Genomic DNA, 18,925 nt, shown 5'->3' on the forward strand with positions numbered 1-18,925 from the left:
TCAATTCGAGGGACTGACTTGATCGAGTCAATTCAAAGCCAATTTCGATGAAATCTACTTTTGATTCCTGAAAACTAGCCTAGGACTGGTTCAATGCGATTCTAAGGTCGGAACTAGTTCTCTTGGCTGGTTTTTGGGGAACAAGTTCTTTCTTCCAAAAGAAAATTTGATCTTACAATGATTCCAACCATGGAATCCAATATATGAAAATATTTCATACAAATAATTTGGCCAACACACCCAAGAAAGTATTTAATTGCAATGTCTATATAGATGAGAAAGGACAAAAATTAGGCTTTAAAATTGTTGCACGAAAAATCGTTCCTACGACAAGATCAATGCACTGAGATGTATATAGTTTTTAATTCTAGTAATTGAATTTAATTCACTTATCAGATGAAAACTTTCTTTTTTTGATTTGCTTGTCTAGAAAAATACTTTCCACTGGATGCGTTTTTATGGAAATATGTAAAAATTCCGAGACCAACATTGTAGCACCTCAAATTTTACCCACTTTTTCTTTGTCTAATATGTTCATATCACTTGATTTTTACCATGTTGGGTTGCTTGTGTCAAGAGCTTTTCAAGAAGCTCAATTTCGCTAGATAAAATTACAAAATCACAAAACTGAGGTTTTTGCCCATACCAAGGTCTAAGACATGATATATGAATCAAACGTCGTTTCGGTGACTTGAGACATTCAAGGAAAAAAAATCATTTACTACAACTTGGAGATCTTAAAAGTTCCATTTGATTCCAAGACCTTCAAATATAGTTTTAAGCTCTTGGATCTTTTTTGGGTATTAAAAGGCTTGACCAAAATTCGATCGATCAACGATTACTTTCCCATCCAATATCCTATCAGCCCACTTTTTCTTATGCCTTGGAATGCTTGTGAACCCTAGTTTCATAATGTGCAATTGAAATCTGGAAATCAGGACTTTCGTACATTGTGAAAGATGGGCAACTAGTTCTGAATGTTTAAAAAGTGACTATGGAAATTTTAGTGGCAATATGGATGTAAAAGACTTCTTACAAGGGGGAAAAACCATTTTTGAGGTTTAAAATGTGTTTCCAATCTTGACATGATAACGGGTTCAGTAAGAAATTACTAATCACAACCATCATATCCATGACTTTTCATCCAAGAATTAAGACCAAAAAGGTTAATAAATGATGACGAACGCACTTTAGGATTTTATTATTCTTTGGTAAATGCCCATGATTAGCTTATGGGAATTGATAATGGTTCAATGAACGTTGAATTAATGTCTGAAGAGCTTGAGCAACTCAATTCCTTCTATAAATGTTCTTCCTATTTAATAGAGAGAAAAAAAATATTTGCAACAGCCAACAAATGGATAAGTTCAATTTAAATTGGGCCAACAACTCATTAGTGTTGTCAAATTGGCTTCTTCTCTAGAGGTTGGGTAAGGGGGGTCGAGTAGAAACCAAAGGTCTTGAGTGAGTGATTCAACTCCATAGAGGTAAGTCAAGAAGATTGAGAAATAGCCCTACAGACCATCCCTATAGGGGTGGTGAATGGAGAGTCACCTCTCCCTAGGATTACGGAACAAAGTATTATCACGCATCTTAGTAGCCAGAGGAAAATAAAGCTATGCCTTGCAAAATGATTCCTCTAGCATTAGCCTTTTGGGATAATTGATAACTCAATCTTTGATACACTACACCCTAGATGGTGAGAGTCCATTAGCCGAAACTGATGACTTGGTTACAGGGATTCGAGTACTCAAGCATCAAGACTTTGAGCTAGACCTTATGGACTTATAATGAGAGTCATGGGCCTAGCCTCTATTGACCCAGCCCCGGGCACTGTGATATTAGCACGAGAGCCGAGTACTCAAGCATGGTTGTTAGGGACTAGAACTTGGGCGCGACCTCCATGGACCCAAAAGGCATCGGTGACTTGGCCATAGGAGCTAGGTATTAGGCATGGCTTTCATGGACTCAAGTATAGGCACCAAGGTCCTAAGCTTGGCCTCTATGGACCAAGGCTCTAGCCCAAGCTTCAAATTGGGGTGCCGAGCAGTACTTACATGGGCGTGGGAGCCATGTCCCACGGCATAGCCACCAAGTTTGGGCACCACTATCTCAAACCCAGCCTCCATGGACCCAAGCAAGGCATTGGTGACTTGAACACAAGAGCAAGGTACCTTGGTTTAGTCATTAGGGCTCAAGCATGGCATCTAGGTCTCCGAGCTCAACCTTAGTGGACTCAAGCCGGAATACTAATGACTTGGGTGTGGAAGTCAGGTTTCCAAACATAGCCATTGAGAACTAAGCACCGACACTGTGGACCTAAGCTTGACCTTTGTGGACTTGGGCCCACCTTGATGGACCCAAGCCCAAGTGCCAAATTAGGGTCCCAAGTTAAGCCTCGATGGATCTAGGCTTAAGTGCCAATGACTTGGGCACAAAAGTCAAGTATCCAAGCATGGCATGCCTATGACTCGAGCACCATAGCACTGGAGTCTCGAGTCCGGTGTTAGTGACTTGGTTGTGAGAGTAAGAACTTAGGGTCTTGGGCCTTACCTTGAGGCACCTGGGCCAACCTTTGTGGACCTAAGCCCAACCACCAATGAACGAGCCCTAAACTCGATGGAATCAAGATGAGGAGTCAAGTACTCAAACATGGTTGGCAAAGATATGTGCAAGGGCATTGTGATCTCAAGTATGGTTGCCGAGAACATTGACATGGACACTAGGGTCACATTCCTAGCTTGTGTGGACTCAAGCACTAATGTTGAGGTTCATGTCTAAACATTTTTGTAGACGACAAAAATATTTTCGTTCATTCATTACAAGTGATCATTTTTAAGAAGATATTTTTTAAATCATATTTTTTTTGCGAAACAAACAAAATATAGAAGTAAAAACCTAGGTTAAACACTCATTGCTCCTCTGAACTTTGTCTAGTTACAACTGCCCATTATATTTTTGGTTAACATGTAGTTCGTATAGCTTCTAATAAGTAAAAGGATATTTTTGTTGTCTTGTTTAAGGAAATCTTTCTTTCGCTCTTGAATTCAAAATAAATGGAAAAAGTAAGAATATGGAGAAACATAATTTAATTAAAATATTTATAAAGAAAAATTAAAAATCAATAATTATATATGCTAATACTTATCATAAGTAAAAGCATATTTTTATCGCTTTGCTTAAGGAAATCTCTCTTTTTCTTTATTTAGAAAAAGGAAAAAGTATGAAAATAGAAGTAAAATGTTTATACAGAAAAATAAGTATCAATAATAATAAAAATTAATATTTTATGAATATATTAATAGAACTAATAAGATATTTTAAGCAAAAAAACACAATTAAGTATAATGAAAAAAAAAATCGATAGCAAAAAGGTCAAATTACAAAACGGTATACTCAATATGCATTTTAAAATGGCTATTTGATGCATAAAAAGGATTTATTAGTAAGAAATATATAAAAATGCCACTTTGAATTTCAAATAACCATTTCCTTATATAAATTGAGATAGGATTAACTAGTGAGCCGTGCCAAGCAAGAGATTTTCCTTGTCGACCCGCGTGCCGGTCCTTGAAACGTTGGCCTGAGCCCATTGTATATTTTTTAATTAAGTTAAATTTTTTGGCTGAATAAAAATTAGAAAGAATGATAATTAAAAATTGAATTTACAACTCCGATATTTGATAAAAATTACAAGAAATGCAAATATAACAGCATTGTAGGATTACTCCAAGTAGTATATAATTAATGAAAAAACTCATTTAATTAGACACAAATGAAGTACAAATGCATCTTCACATTATTTTTATATACAAATGCCCTAATGACGATTTTACACGGATTACACTCAAGAGAATTTCTAATTAATCTCAATGTCTTTAGCATGTCGTCTCTCACCAGGACTCATATGATAAAGTGTCTTCATTGCCGTCTTGTTCACATTTGACACGTTCTGCTGGAGCCAATTCTTGCAATAAACCAATCATGGACAAGTTGTCTTGACCTCTCTTTTTCCGTCCGAGGGAAAGAGGAAGAGGTTTAGGGATATTTGCCTAAAGAGGCAGATAAGCGGCCCTAAATTAAGTGCGGGCTCTCCCAAGCCCATACCTCATGCGACATTAGATTTTGTTTTTCAGTTCTTAAGAGCCTATGTATTTCTAGGAGTCATCACTAGCCTATTGGGGTCGACTAGAAACCAATAAAGACATGGGAGTGTTGTCTGGATTTCTACGCAACCAGAGATTTCTAGAAACAGAGACTTGTTTACGCCAATGTTTTTATTAGCACCCTTATGGTACCACTAACTTGGAATGTTGTTTATCTAAATAGCCACACAATCTTGATTACCTATTATAATCTTTATGAAACCACTAAGTGTCCATGCAAATGTTTTTGTAGGTTTTTCTTTTTTAATGCCTAAACTAATCTTAACATAATTTAGAAAAGAAATTTACACTCAAATTATTGAAAAGCGGTGCGGTAAATAAACATCCGAGAAATTGAAATGACTTGAAAGTAATGCGAAAAAGAAAGACCCGATACAAGCCGGGCAAATAATATTACATGGCCTTGTTATCACGCCCCGAGACAGGACCCCCCGTGAGCAAAATGAGAATTTAAATATGCATGAAATTACTCTAAATAATTTTAATCTATGCAAAATGGATTATTTACAAAAATGATCATAAAATACCAAAATGGCATTAAATTATGAAATTTACCTTTTAAAATTAGAAAAATTTCATAGATGTCAATTTTGCCTTAATTTGATACCATCTATCACTTTTATATTTTTTTTGAAATTTTTGGATTTTTGGATTTTTTTTATTTTTTTAAATAAAAATAATAATTTCCTAAACCGATATATGCTAACATTGAACAACACAGCACATGAATATCACAATAACCAAGCTCAAATCGACCGTTTCAAGATCGAAACTTGGTTTGCGCATTTCGTTGAACACTTGGCGTACATCAAATCACCCAAACTAGCTTCCTCGAGCCATGTTTGCAGCCTTGAATCTCAACCCATAAGCAATCTCATGTCGAACTAAAGTATCAAAATTATACTACCATATGCAAGAAGCAATATTAGACAAAAATCATAGCTTAAAACACAAAAGAACTAAGTTGAAATCGGTCTCAAATATGCGAGTTTGAGCTGATTTTGCAAATCTGAGTTTGAACCCAAGTCAAGCAAACAGGTTGCATGCTCATATTCAAGCCCCGACACTCATCACATACAAGATCTAAGGAAAACATTACTTGATTCGAATGAAAGTAGGTAATATGAGCTTTCAAATGCAACAAATATCATAGAGAATGACCAACCGAACACATCAAAACAACCTCTCCAAAAAGCACACATGCAAAACTCTTGAAGTGATTTCAACACTTAGAAAAATTCCAGCCTCAAAATCAGTTTCTTGGACTAGTTTTCCTCTTGATTTTTCACTATTAAAACATGTTCAAACTCGAACAAAAATACATCTAGGATACTTAACTTGCTTCCTAGTTTTTTTTGCAAGTGGTTCTTGGCCAAGGAAACCAAGAAATTATCCTCAGGGGGCACGTGGAAGTTGGCTCCTTCAAATTGGAAATGTGATCCGCAAAAACAATAACTGACAACGAAGGTTTTCGTTAACCTCTAAAATTAGACTTCAATACCTCTTTTGTTGGAAAACCTAACACAAAACCAAACTATATGTATTATAGTTTGGGATAAAAGTAAATATTTTCCTCATTTGTCTCTCAATCTTCTCAAAAACACTTGCTTTCCCTCACCCATGACCAATTAGGCTCAACACCTAGAAAAATTTTCGAACTTTCTTGGCCCGTTAGGAGGGTGGTTTTCGAGGGGCTTTAGGAGACCTTCCCGAGCTCCATTTGGGACATGCGACCTATGGATAGAAATATCTTTGAGTGAAGTTTCACTCTTTAGTTGAAGGTTTTGGCTAATTTTGTCCACAGATGTGTGAAAATTTCACTTTTCTCTCTCAAGGTCGGTCTGGAATTTATGGGTTTTGCCTTTCTGGAGTTGCTTCTGAGGGCCTCTTTGGGGGACGACCATGAGCTCTCCCCTCTCTTTTCTCCTCTCCTCTCTTTCGTCCCTTGAAAGACCTTGCTTCCTGCGATCTTATCCCCTGAATTAAGGGATTTTTGGTTGGTCTTTTGTCCACCTACCAAGCCTGTCAACAGGGCTACTTCAACAACTTTCTGACTTAGCCAGATTTTCAATTTCTGCAGATGTTGAGTGTCCGAATTTGGTGCGATTTTCCCGTGCCTTCAGCAGCTTATCTCTGACCAATGTTTGTCCACTTGCAGTACCAATAATATTCTTCCATCATGTGCAGAGATCAGGCTGGTTGGGCAGTTGAGGAGAATATGGCGGGGCCACCGAGTTGCTTACTTAGCAACTCAGAATTGAGACCAACTCGTGGACTAAGTTTTGGCTGCTGATTTGAGTGCTTTAATCCATCAATTTTGCTGTGATTTTTGATCAATTAGTGAGTACATGTATAGTAGTTTAAGATCTCAACCAAATTTCGCAATTGTGCCCACCTAATTTTGCAAGAAATTCCTTCAAAGTTGACCATTTTCTTATCTGAAATACCTAATTCAATACAAATTTGGTCTTTTTGGCTCGATTTGATTGATTCGACTTTGCCCAAATTCAATTTCAACTTAATTGGTGACCAAGATGATGATTTACGGGCTCAGGCACAAATTTTGCAAAATTTGCAAATTGGTCTATCAACTTTTGGAAATTGCATTTTGGCCCCAACTTGCCATTTTAATTCCAATCTGACCTCCTGGGCTTGGCTAGTCACATTTAGATCATTGGCCCCAACTTTTTTTCTTTTCTTTTTTTTAATCTTTTTATATTTTTTCTTTTTTTCTTTTTTTTTTTTTTTATATTTTTCTTTTTTTTTAAGTAAAAACATCTTCCATTTAAAAACTATATTAAATGCCTAGATAATCTATATGCAAGAATTTAACTTGAAATATTTTTGTGGAAAAACGAGTTCCTATTTTTTGGAAATGATTTTTGGGCAAAAATTTAGGTGTCAACACCCTCAGACAGCCCATTTCTATAGATTTCACGGTCAAGACGAACCTATTGCATTCTGTAATTTGTTGGCTAGTAGTGAGCATGGACTCAAGTTGCACTGTAGTGGCCGGCAATGTCGGTAAGTCACGAGCAGAGATGGAAATAATCGACCAAGAAAATGGGCTTAGATTATGTGGCCCATTGGCATCTTTATAGATGGGCTTCCCAAGCAACCTACAAACTCAGTCGTGGGTCACCTTGGTTTGGGCTTACAAACTCCAATGTGGCCCATGGAAATATGATCTCGGTGCTCCCAACCGAGGACGGGTGGGAATTCTTTTAGGTATTCTCCAAGTACGCCTAAGCGAGGTAGTAGGGAGGACAAACTCGCCCTTAGGAGAGCAACGCTTGAGATTGAAAGGAAATTGAATCTTGCCATGGGATTTCTATAAGTTCTAACAATTCTTTTTACCCGTCCCACGTTGTATATGAAACTATTTTTCTTATCAATGCTGTTGCACAAATCTATAGGGTTTGGGTTTGTTTCGCGAAAAATCAGTAACTAAGAAAAAAACTTTATTAACTTTGATCATTTATATCGTTTGGAAAATAAGTTTGCGCTAATATTTCCCTTAATAAGCACAACTTATGCCTGTACATTTTTATTAATAAAGAAGATTAAGTGATACGATTGATTGAAGTTAGAACAATCTTTTGCAAGTTATTGGTTTTTTGCAAAACAAGTGCACCAAAGAGAATACTTTGATACTTCTTCATTAAGGTTAATGGCAATATATTCATGATACTAAGAGGATGGTTCATTAAGTCACAGTTAGAAAATGGAGGAACTTTAGTCGCGCCAAAACTTTAATCGTAAGAAAAGAATCCATCTATCTACCCACAAGATCATGCCTTAATAACGATACTTATATTACTACAGCGACATTATCGTCTACAAAAGGCTTTCTCTACCGATACTTAAATGAATCCCAATCACCAACCCCTCTTTGCTAAAATTATATTGCCGTCATTATAACCTCTCCACAGACACTAACCTAACAAATCTAACAGGCCATAACGGAGAAGAAACTCTAGTAATCCTCTCTCCCGCACGAACCTATGCTGCTTCGACTCCAGAGGTCACATATCGTGCTCAAAACTCTGTTGCTTTAACTTGACCCAACCCTAGCAAGGGCCTGAACAGAGCAGACCCACGGTCAAGCACAGACACTAACGGCGGAAACTCCCCAGATGCGGACCCCTCCCTCATCTATCTCGCTCGAACCCTGCTGCTTCGACCGGACCCAAGCGACTGAACAGTAGACATCCAGTGTCAAACACAAGTGTGAACAGAACAGGATCTGCAGAGGACGCCTCTTATGTCCGAATTTATGCAGATCTACCCCTCACCGAGCAGAGTCCAGATGCGAATAGAGGAGACTTCCCACCAGATGCAGACATATCCCTCATCTCTCTCGCTCGAACCCATGTTGTTGCGACCCAAACTGAGCCACTAAACAGCGGAGAACCAGCGTCGAACACAGATGACAACAGAACAGGATCTGTAGAGGACGCCTCTTCTACCCGAGATTCTACAGATTTACCCCTCTCTGAGCACAACTCAGATGCGAATGGTGGAAACTCCCGACCAGAGACTTCTCTTTGTTAAGGAAATAAGAACAACTCAGCCAACGCAGAGTGACTACTCTGCTGTCACAACTTCAACAAAGGAAGATAATGAAAGTGAAAGGGCTGCAGTTATTGTAAAGATCAGAGGAAGTATAGCACAAAGCGAAGCACATAAGTCAGGGGAGACTATTTGACTGGGAAAGCCACGTCATCATGAAGTGAGTCGGTGATGAAGACCTCAATTTACACGTGTGCTGTTATTCAGTTTAGGATGAAACAAATTAGAAACAGTTTTCTTCTTTTCTGTTTTAAGTTCAGTTTTCCTTTCTTCTTCTTCGATGAGTCTTCTTAGCAGCTTTGTTGAGTTCATAAGAGAGAGTGAAAAAACAGAGCAAGCCATTGATGAAAGCTCTGTGTTGAATAGCCTGTACTATGAAGATACTGAGAGATAGAACAGAGCAATTTATTCATTGATGTTCTAAGATGTACAGCTTTGTACTACAAATACATTGAAATAGAGAGATTCAAAAGCTTCTTGCTTATTCTTCAGCTTTCAGTTCATTCTTTTCATCTTCACACTCTTGATGGAAACTCGGACGATCGAAGCCGACAGGACAAGAATGGAAGGAAGAATCGAGCGGCCATAGCACGTGTTGTCCGAGATGCGTTTGGGAGGATGCTCGACGGCTTCTCCAAATCAATGCGGCGTTAGTTGAAACCCTAAACTTTCTTTTCCCCAGATCTACAAAGACACTCGAGCTTCATTCTGACTATAGTGTACTTGTACACTGTGTAAACTCGGCTGATCAGATTAACTGGGAAGTACAGCCCCTGGTGGACAGGGCCAAGGAGCTGAAGAACAAGTTTTCGGGCCTCTCGATAGCCCATTGCAGCTAGAATTCCGACAAGCTCGCCGATTGGTTAGCCAAATCACAACGGTTAAACGCTTTACCTAAGAATTGGGTCACCCACCCTCCTTTTACTCTTTTTAATATATTATGCTCAGATGCTCTTGATATAATTTTACTGTACTCCATTAAGTAATGAATATCCCGAGTAATTTCGACCAAAAAAAAATAACAAATCTAATACACAACAAAGCAAAGGAACACAGAGCTAAGGGCAAAAAAGATTACGAGTGTTGCTTGCATAGATGTCTTCATCTCAACATGAGGGAAGATCATCAGGAGGAGGCAGCAAGACTTGAGATGGGCCTGGCCCATTGCGTACAATGAAGGCCATGGCAAGGCCCCATGTAGTGTGCTCCTCAAGGTGGCAATGGATGAACCAAGCCCCTGGGTTATCCGCCTTCAGGCGGATCGCGGCCCATCCCCCGGCGGGGACCGCCACCGTATTCCTCTCGGGCGGGTCCACGAGGTTATAGCCTGCGGGATGGACGTTGGCATCGTAGTTCCCGAAACCCCGCCCCACGATGAAGAAGTTGTGACCGTGGACGTGGATGGGATGGTTCTCGGGGTTAAGGAAGCTCGTGTCCTGGAGCACAATCTCCAAGTTGGTGCCGAACGGCACCACCAGGAGCTTGCTTCCAAACTCGGTATTCATGTTCTCCGTGAGGGGGTCGACTCCAGTGAAATCGAAGACCTTCGGGGGTCGCTCCGGGAAGGTCGAGGTTAGCATCTTGCTCGCGGTGAGGTTCTTGTAGTGCCCCTCGAGGATCGACATTAGCGGGCGGACGAAGGACTGGTTGTTCATCGATGCAAAGAACTGCTTCCCGGTGTAGCCCTTGCAAGTTCGGTTCGGCGGACAATCTTGGAGGTTGAGGCTGATGGTGGTGATCACTCTCCTATCGATTGCCTTGGGGACCCTACATGGGTATTGAGGTGTTGCAAGGCTCCTGAGCTTGTCCGCGAACTTTGTGGCAAAAGTGGTGTCGGTCATTTTAGGAAGATTAGGGACCACGACGCTAGGCTCGGTTCTTCTGTCACTAGAATTAGGGCCTTTGTATTTTAAAAAGCCCAGTGTTGTGGAATTATCAAAGGGGAAAACGGAGGTGAGGTAAGGAGCGGCTGCCATTGGGAACATTCCTGAGGGGTCCGGCGCTCGGTTCGTCTGGAGCAGGACGTTCGTGGTCTGCCCCGGAGCAATCATTATGGCCGGGGTTGAAAAGGGCTTCGTGTAGGCCGCATCGATCTCAACCACCTTCAGCGAGTGGTTGGCCACTGCGAAGAAGAGCTCATCATTGAGTGCGGCGTTGATGATCCGAAGCAGGTACGTCTTGCCCGGTTCCACGGCCTGGATGAACGTATCTGCAGAGGCAGGAAGCAATGGGAGATTAAACTACTTTAGGTGATCATAGCCCCCCCAAAAAAAAGGGAAGGAACTAAAGCTTTGAGAAAGAGCAAAAGAAAAACATCTCATTGAGCATGCACTAGTATTACGGTACCTTTGGCAGAGCAAGGATAGAGAGGACCTGGAAGGCCATTGATGGTGTAAGCGTCTGAGGAATTAGGGCCACCACCATAAATCATTTCACCCTCCACTGCATCAACATCCGCATTCCACCATTCACCTATGGTTTAGGGTCAAACCAGGTGCAATCCCAAGTCAGAAAGCAGTACAGACAGAACCAAAAAATAATTCAGAGCGAGAGAGTGAAAGTGAAAAGGGTCTTGGCCATCATATTCATTTGCATACTGGAATTCTGAACAAAAGAACACAAAGGGGACATTGGTTGCATGATGTGGGTCAAAGTTCTCGAACATAGAAGTAGACCTGACGGATACACTACATGTGACATGCACTATGTGCAAAAGTAGAAACGTGGACTCGACAATCAATGTGTTATTTTTAAGATTTACTTCAACAATATGTCAAATGTAATTAGTTAACAGATATGATATCTTAATTATTAGCTCGCAAATTTGGTATTAAAAACCCTTTAAAATATATTTAAGTCCATGTCATCCGAAGCATATCATATTGAGATGCAGATCAACGCATTTAAATATATTTAAAGGGTATTATCTGATAAGATAGCTAAGCATTACCGAAAATGATGGGGATTTCGGCTTCAATCTTGGGTGAGAACGGATAGGGCAAGCGGGGGTAGATGATGAAGGCACCGTGTACGGAGGCTCTTTGCCAAGAGAAATGGGCGTGCCAAAAGAGGGTGCCTCTTTGGTCCGCCACGCTGAAGTTGTAGGTGTAAGTTTGCCCTCCTTTTATGGGGCATTGGGTTATGTAGGCCGGTCCATCCGCCCATGCCGTCCTGTACTGCCTTATGCCATGCCTATGCCCAAGATGACAACATCAACATCAACTCCATCTTTAACATTCATAAGCTTTTCAAAATGAACTAAATCGAAAGGGCTTCTAATCAAAGGTTGAGTTCATATGAGCAGAATTACAAATTTTTCATAAGCCGCCTTCTTTAGGCACTTTCCAATGTTTCCATGAACAGGACAAACCCTTGGAGGCATCCAAAACCCTTTTGGCTTCCGGTTTAAAAAAGTTTAATCTTAAATTAAGTGGAGAAGATATCAAGAATTCCTTAATTGAGTTTATGCGCATCTATGCACTATAGATCCTTTGAATCGAGTGACTCTCTCCTAAATATATTACCTCAAACGGTCGGAAATGCCTTTTTTTAAACATTTGTCTTTCCAATTTATTTTATTTTTGGCATAGCTAGTGTGCGAAAAAAGAGCAACTTGCATGCCAGAAAAGTCGATATCCTCGTGCAGTGACAAAAGGAACAGGCCCGGTCAGATTCGAGGGGCTCATTTCGTAGCATTGACCGGAACAGCATGATGATCGAGAAAAGAAGCAAAGAACGGGAGATATTCATGTAATAATGAGCTAGGAAAAAGTGAATGAAAAGTACAATGATTTGCAGCCCAACATAATAAGAACCAATTAATCATGTGCGTGCATGCTTTGATATGTTACCAGTGGATCGTGGTGTTCTTGGTGATGCGATTGGTGACTTTAACTTCGACATGGTCGCCTTCGTGGACGGCGATGGTTGGCCCCGGATATTCGCCGTTCACCGTCAGAAGCGACTTTGTGTGGCACAGTCGGGTCACTTCTTCCCACTCCAACTAAGACACAGGAAATATTTGGAAAGTAAGGTTTTTAAGTTAAATTAATCTCAAATGTCATAGTCATATACTATTAGGGTTATCACAAATCGATTGTGAAAATGGTTAGTGGTCGATCTATAAGTATGAGGAAATGCTTCAAACCTTGGAGCTAGCTTTTAGGATAAAAATTATCCAAAACCAACCAACGTAAAGTTTTAAGAATGAAATTATGCGAAACGCGTCCACTCGAGTTTCAAGTTCTTTCTTTTCTCTTCTTTCTTATTCATGCCATGTACGTGATTTCACAAACACATTAGGCAGAAAGCAAGAGAGAGAGCTTACATTGAAATGAAAACGTTTGGTGTCCGTTGCGGCAGAGAAAGCTATAAGAATATTGCAAGTGAGGATGAGAACTAAAACCCTTAGAATCATGCATTGCTGGTTGGTACCCTCCATTGCAATTCACCTTCAAAACTCTCTCTCTCTCTCTCTCTCTCTCTCTCTCTCTCTCAGTTGACAGGCAATGGCTAATATGTTACAAGAGCCCCATGCACAACCACCCATTATATAGAGAAGGAGATTCTCTCTCTTTGTAACCTTCTGTCATCATTGCTTTGCCTTTCGGGGTTCTAATTATTGTCCTAAATTATTTATATTATACGGTTCCCTTGTTGTGTTGACGCGGTAGGTGAGAGTGTAAGCTGACAAAGGAACTTGTCGATTGTATCCTTCCAATTGAAAATGAGACTTTGGGTTACAGTCACGCTAGGTAGAATCAAAAATTAGAGCGAGCGCTCCCCGTTTAGAATCTGCATAAGAAAAATTACATTATCACGAGCCCCACCAAACCCCATTCAAGTCCCAAGCTTTGGCAATCGTTCTAGGGTTCTCCAAAGCTAAAAAAATATATATTGGCCTTCTTGTCTCATTCTTTTCACCAGTTAACGTACTTCCTCTAGCATTATTAAAAAAATAAAAATAAAAATAAATAAATAAATAACGTACTTTCTCTAGCCCCTTTCAGATTCCTACTGGTCAGCGTGGTCGTTTGTGGGGTGCTAGGTGAGATATCTAGTCAGTTGGACTAAACCAGTGTCTGTCCTTATCAGAAAAACTGGAAATTCTCTCGTTTCCTCTTACTTTCGTCTAAAGACCTTGGCTTGGGGAGGCTTTGCACGTGCCGGAGAGAGAGAGAATATAAGTTGTTGTCTACCAACCCCCAGCCGAATATGATTATTTTTATGGTGAGCGGTTCATAAGCTTTTTCACAACTTTGCTAGTAACTCATACATGACTGAAAGATGGTGCATTGAATCAAATATTTAATTTTTTCAGCGATCATCCATCCAGTGACAGCTCACGACATGTGATACAAATGCTGTATGTGGCACCCCTCGTCGTATACAGACTTGCAAACAGGCTGCTTTAATTCAAGGGACTGACTTGATTGTTCAATTCAAAGCCAATTTCGAGAAAATCTACTTTTGATTCTTGAAAACTAATCTAGGAACGATTCGATGCGATTCTAAGGTCGGAACTAGTTCTCTTGGCCATGATTCCAAAACAAAATTTGATCTTACAATGATTCAGACCATGGAATTCAATATATGAAAATATTTCATACAAATAATTTGGCCAACACACCCAAGAAAGTATTTAATTGCAATGTCTATAATTATGAGAGAGGACAAAAATTAGGCTTTAAAATTGTTGCACGAAAAATCATTCCTATGACAGGATCAGTGCACTGAGATGTATATAGTTTTTAATTTTGGTAATTGAATTTAATTCACTTATCAAATGAAAACTTTCTTTTTTTGATTTGCTTGTCTAGAAAAATACTGTCCACCAGCCGAAGCATACGGTTTTGCTCTTGGGCTTGGAGGAAACTCCTTGCTATGAGGAAGGACTTTCAATGATTCTTTCTATGGCATATAAGGGATGGCAAAATGGTTTCTCTCTGGTTTGATCCTTGGTTACCATAAGGCCCCCTCAACTTGGTCTTCTCTGACATGTATATTTACCGATCGGGTCTGTCTAGGCAGGCTTCAGTTGCTGATTTATATTTCGCTCCAGGCCTAGCAACTAAGCGTCTTATTGAAGAGTGGGGTCACACTCTGCCTTTGTTATCCCAGTCCTCGGATCGGTTTTCGTGGCTTGAGACTACCTTAGGCGTTTTTTCTACTGCCTCGACGTGTGAGGCTATTCGTGCGAAGCGTAATGTGGTTCCTTGGCATTCCTTTGTGTGGAGTAAATCTATTACACCAAGGCACCAATTCCATTTGTGGCTCATCATGAGGAACCGTCTTCCCACTCAGGTCTTTCTTCTTTCCTTTGGTAGGATTCTTGATGGTGCTTGTGTTTTTTGTAACTCTAGACCGGATTCCATTAATCATCTGCCGAATTACCGCTGGCTTGGCTTCTAAATGCAACCTTATATGGCATGGTACCAAACGATGGCGAGATACTATCTCTTGGGCCCTTAAAGTTCTCTCAAGCGATGACTTCTCTCAAGCGATTGCTAGATTTTCCTTCACTGCGCTTTGCCATCTTATTTGGAAAACTAGGAATGGCATTCTCTTTCGGGGCAAGACTCTCGTTGTGCCTACCATGAAGAACCACCTACTTAAAGTTGTGAGGGACAAAGCCATCTCCTTTAGCCAAGTGACGGATACTCCGAGAAATAGAAGAACTCAACTAATTTGGGGTATTGACTTGACCATCTTTGCGGACTAAGTGCTTCGGCCTTTGATGTTTCGTCACCTACCAGCATGTCAAGGTCTTGTTGCCTTTTCTTTCGGAGGGTTGGTGTGTTCTTGGCTATTAGCTCCTTTTGGCTGTTTTTGCTTGTCTGGTTGTTTTTCTTGTAGCTTTTCTTTCTATTTGACTTTTTTCGTGGATGCCATTTGGCTTCCTATTGCTATCTTGGTAGCTTTTGGCTTCCTTTTCCTGGCATCCTTCCACTCGACCTGGCTTGTTGCCTCGTTGAGTGTAAGTTTTTTATGCTAGTTTCCAAGTTGTATAGTTTGATTTAAGTCAATATATTCTGACCTTACCCCAAAAAAATATTTTCCACCAAATGCGTTTTTACAGAAATATGTAAAAATTCCAAGGCCGACATTGTAGCACCTCAAATTTTGCCCACATTTTCTTTGTCCAATATTCAATTCACTTGATTTTTACCATGTCGGGTTGTTTGTGTCAAAAGAGCTTTTCAAGAAGCTCAATTTCACTAGATAAAATTGCAAAATCACGAAACTGAGGTTTTTGCCTGTACCGAGGTCTAAGACATGATATATGAATCAAACCTCGTTTCAGTGACTTGAGACATTCAAGGAGAAAAGATCATTTACTACAACTTGGAGATCTTTAAAGTACCATTTGATTCCAAGACCTCTAAATATAGTTTCAAGCTCTTGGATCTTTTTCAGTATTAAAAGGTTTGACCAAAATTCGATCGATCAACGATTACTTTTCCATCCAACGTCCTGTCGGCCCACTTTTTCTTATGCCTTGGAATGCTTGTGAACCCTAGTTTCATAGTGTGCAATTGAAATATGGAAATCAGAGACTTCCATACATTGTGAAAGATGGGCAACTAGTTCTGATTGGTTAAAAAGTGACTATGGAAATTTTAGTGGCAATATATATATGTTAAATTATGTTTCGAGTATGAGCGTTTATAAAATGTGATTTGCTTGAATATTTTTTGGTCAACAGAAAAGTTTTGTCGCTGGATATTTACAAAAGAAGAAATAAAAGACAAAAGAACAATTTCTTTATTTCCTCTTTTGGCACATAACTTTCACGCCTGGATTTTCTCCCTTTAGCAGATGGAAACAAAGGAACAAAAAAATAAAGTGAGAAGCTCCAGCACGTAAGCCTCTGCACGTGATTCTCTAAAGTCAAACTTTGACCTAGGCAGAGATACTATTCTTCCCCCAAAACAAAAGAAGCCGCCGAAGCAAGAAACCGCTGAAATCTACGCAGTGCCACACGTTTGAACCCCTTGGGAAAGAGCCGCATATTTTCCTTGAAGCTGCGCGAAGCTTGAACGTGTGATAATTTTGTAGCATGAGTTTATGTTCAAGTGAGTTATTAATTTCTAAATACTTTGGGCTTGAGTTAAATCTAAATGTAAAAAACATTCGAACGTGTGAACGATTGTAAACTCTGATTTTCCGATTATAGTAAATTATTTGTTGTTGGCTCTCTCCGTGGATGTAGGTACCGATACTCGCACCGAACCACGTAAATTTCTAGTGACCTTATTATTTCTCGTTTATTTTCTATGGTGATTTCGCATTGACATAAATTACAAAATCCTGTCGTTTTCCACGTATTATATTTCAACAGATGTAAAAGACTTTCTTATAAGGGGGAAAATTTGAGGTTTGAAATGTGTTTCCAATCTTGACATGATAACGGGTTTGATAAGAAACTATTAATCATAGCCATCATATCCATGACTTTTCATCCAAGAGCAAAAGACTTTCTTACAAGGGGGAAAAACCATTTTTGAAGTTTAAAATGTGTTTCCAATCTTGATATGATAGCGGGTTCAATAAGAAACTACTAATCACAACCATCATATCCATGACTTTTCATCCAAGACTAAAAGACTTTTTGACAAGGGAGAAAAACCATTTTTGAGGTTTAAAGCATGTTTCCAATCTTGACATGATAACAGGTTCCGTAAGAAACTACTAATCACAACCATCATATGCTTGACTTTTCATCCAAGAATTAAGACCAAAAAGGTTATTAATAAGGACGAACGCACTTTAGGATTTTATTATTCTTTGGTAAATGCCCATGATTAGCTTATGGGAATTGATAATGGTTCAATGAACTTTGAATTAATGTCTGAAGAGCTTGAGCAACTCATTCCTTCTATAAATGTTCTTCCTATTCAATAGAGAAAAAGAAAATATTTGCAATGGCCAACAAATGGATAAGTTCAATTTAAATTGGAGTATGCTTAAAACGAGCAGAACCGTGACCACCCTTGCCAATACATGGGTAAAACTGATTGGATAAATCGAGAATGCAACATTTTAAATGTTGCTTTTAAATGCCAATAATTCGACCACTAGAGGGGGGCCCACTGGAGGCCCACCAAAATCTTCATAAATGAGCTCCAAAATTTAGGAATACACATGGCTGAACAAAAAAAATGCTAGTAATTCTAGAAACACAAATTTTATTGGCACCATCAGTCAAAAGGCCTCTTTTATCTTGCACCACAACATGACAATCCTTACACATATACATATACATACACATACACATATACAAGAGAATGTGCAAAATTACTAGGAAATCTACAACTTTGGTTGCCTCTCTTTGGATCTACCAGCTCCTAAATTTGGAGGCTGATGAGGCCGTGAAGATCTTCAACTCCCATTTCAATTTCCTTAGATACGTGATAAATATTTATTCTCTCGAAAAAAAAAATTCTGCTAATTCAATTTTATCTTCTCGATATCGTTATTATTTGATAAATAATATAAGACATGGCAGGAGCTATCAATGCTTGAAAAGAAAGGAAAAATAATAAAATGATTTAGATACTGGGATATGCTTTTTATATTGATAAATATATATAGACTCTTAAAGTAATGATCGGCAACTGGGCGTTTGGTCTAGTGGTATGATTCTCGCTTTGGGTGCGAGAGGTCCCGAGTTCGATTCTCGGAACGCCCCTTTCATCTTTTTCATAGCTCTTGCTGACCTTTTTCTGTTCCTTTTTCTTATTTCTTCATTTGGAACCCTTGGGCAAGTTGAGGACCAGAGAAAATGTAAATGTCTCTTATTTTCCTTTTTTTCTTTTGTCTCTTCTTTTGGAATTTATGGGCAAAGTTGAGGACCTTTGAAAATGTACATGTCTCTTATTTCTCTACTTTTGACGTCTCCCATTAACTTGAAGGCCATCTTTTTGGAAAGTCACCGGTCAAAACCCACTTTTCATTACCGTTAAACCCCTTTTTTACCCCCAAAGATTGACTTCTCACCTACCCTCCCATCGCAGCTCGATTATTAAATTCGTCATCAGCATTAAGAAAAAGAACTCAAATGAAGCTCATCATTTTCCACCAACCGCCCAAAGTCCATGATTTATTCATTTATTATTAGACATCAATATAAAGTTTTCGTTGTTTTTTCTGCTAGCGATCACTGGGAAATTTCCCACTGCAAAAAG

At 39.3% G+C, this 18,925-nt stretch overlaps 1 protein-coding gene and 1 non-coding gene across 2 annotated transcripts; one reads left to right on the forward strand and one right to left on the reverse strand.

Moving 5' to 3' along the window:
* Positions 1-9,126: 9,126 nt before the first annotated feature.
* LOC104422176 (laccase-1) lies at positions 9,127-13,240 on the reverse strand. Its single transcript, XM_010034428.3, has 5 exons — positions 13,066-13,240; positions 12,590-12,741; positions 11,689-11,930; positions 11,085-11,210; positions 9,127-10,947 (listed from the first exon to the last, which is right to left on the reverse strand). Exons 1-5 carry the CDS (start codon positions 13,177-13,179, stop codon positions 9,845-9,847), a joined length of 1,737 nt encoding a protein of 578 aa, XP_010032730.2. The 5' UTR covers positions 13,180-13,240; the 3' UTR covers positions 9,127-9,844.
* Positions 13,241-18,357: 5,117 nt separating this feature from the next.
* On the forward strand, positions 18,358-18,429 carry TRNAP-UGG. Its single transcript has one exon. It is a non-coding gene; the product is annotated as a tRNA-Pro (tRNA).
* Positions 18,430-18,925: the final 496 nt, after the last annotated feature.

Source organism: Eucalyptus grandis, chromosome 2, assembly GCF_016545825.1.
Source record: "Eucalyptus grandis isolate ANBG69807.140 chromosome 2, ASM1654582v1, whole genome shotgun sequence".
Taxonomy (NCBI): domain Eukaryota; kingdom Viridiplantae; phylum Streptophyta; class Magnoliopsida; order Myrtales; family Myrtaceae; genus Eucalyptus; species Eucalyptus grandis.

What these genes read in the sequence shown, in the direction of transcription:
- LOC104422176 (XM_010034428.3), bottom strand. Translation starts at nt 13,179, where the DNA reads ATGGAGGGTACCAACCAGCAATGCATGATTCTAAGGGTTTTAGTTCTC. An exon ending in CGAAATCCCCATCATTTTCG is followed by an intron (nt 11,211 to 11,688) that starts GTAATGCTTAGC and finishes CCTAAACCATAG; the next exon opens with GTGAATGGTGGAATGCGGAT. An exon ending in CTATCCTTGCTCTGCCAAAG is followed by an intron (nt 10,948 to 11,084) that starts GTACCGTAATAC and finishes CTGCCTCTGCAG; the next exon opens with ATACGTTCATCCAGGCCGTG.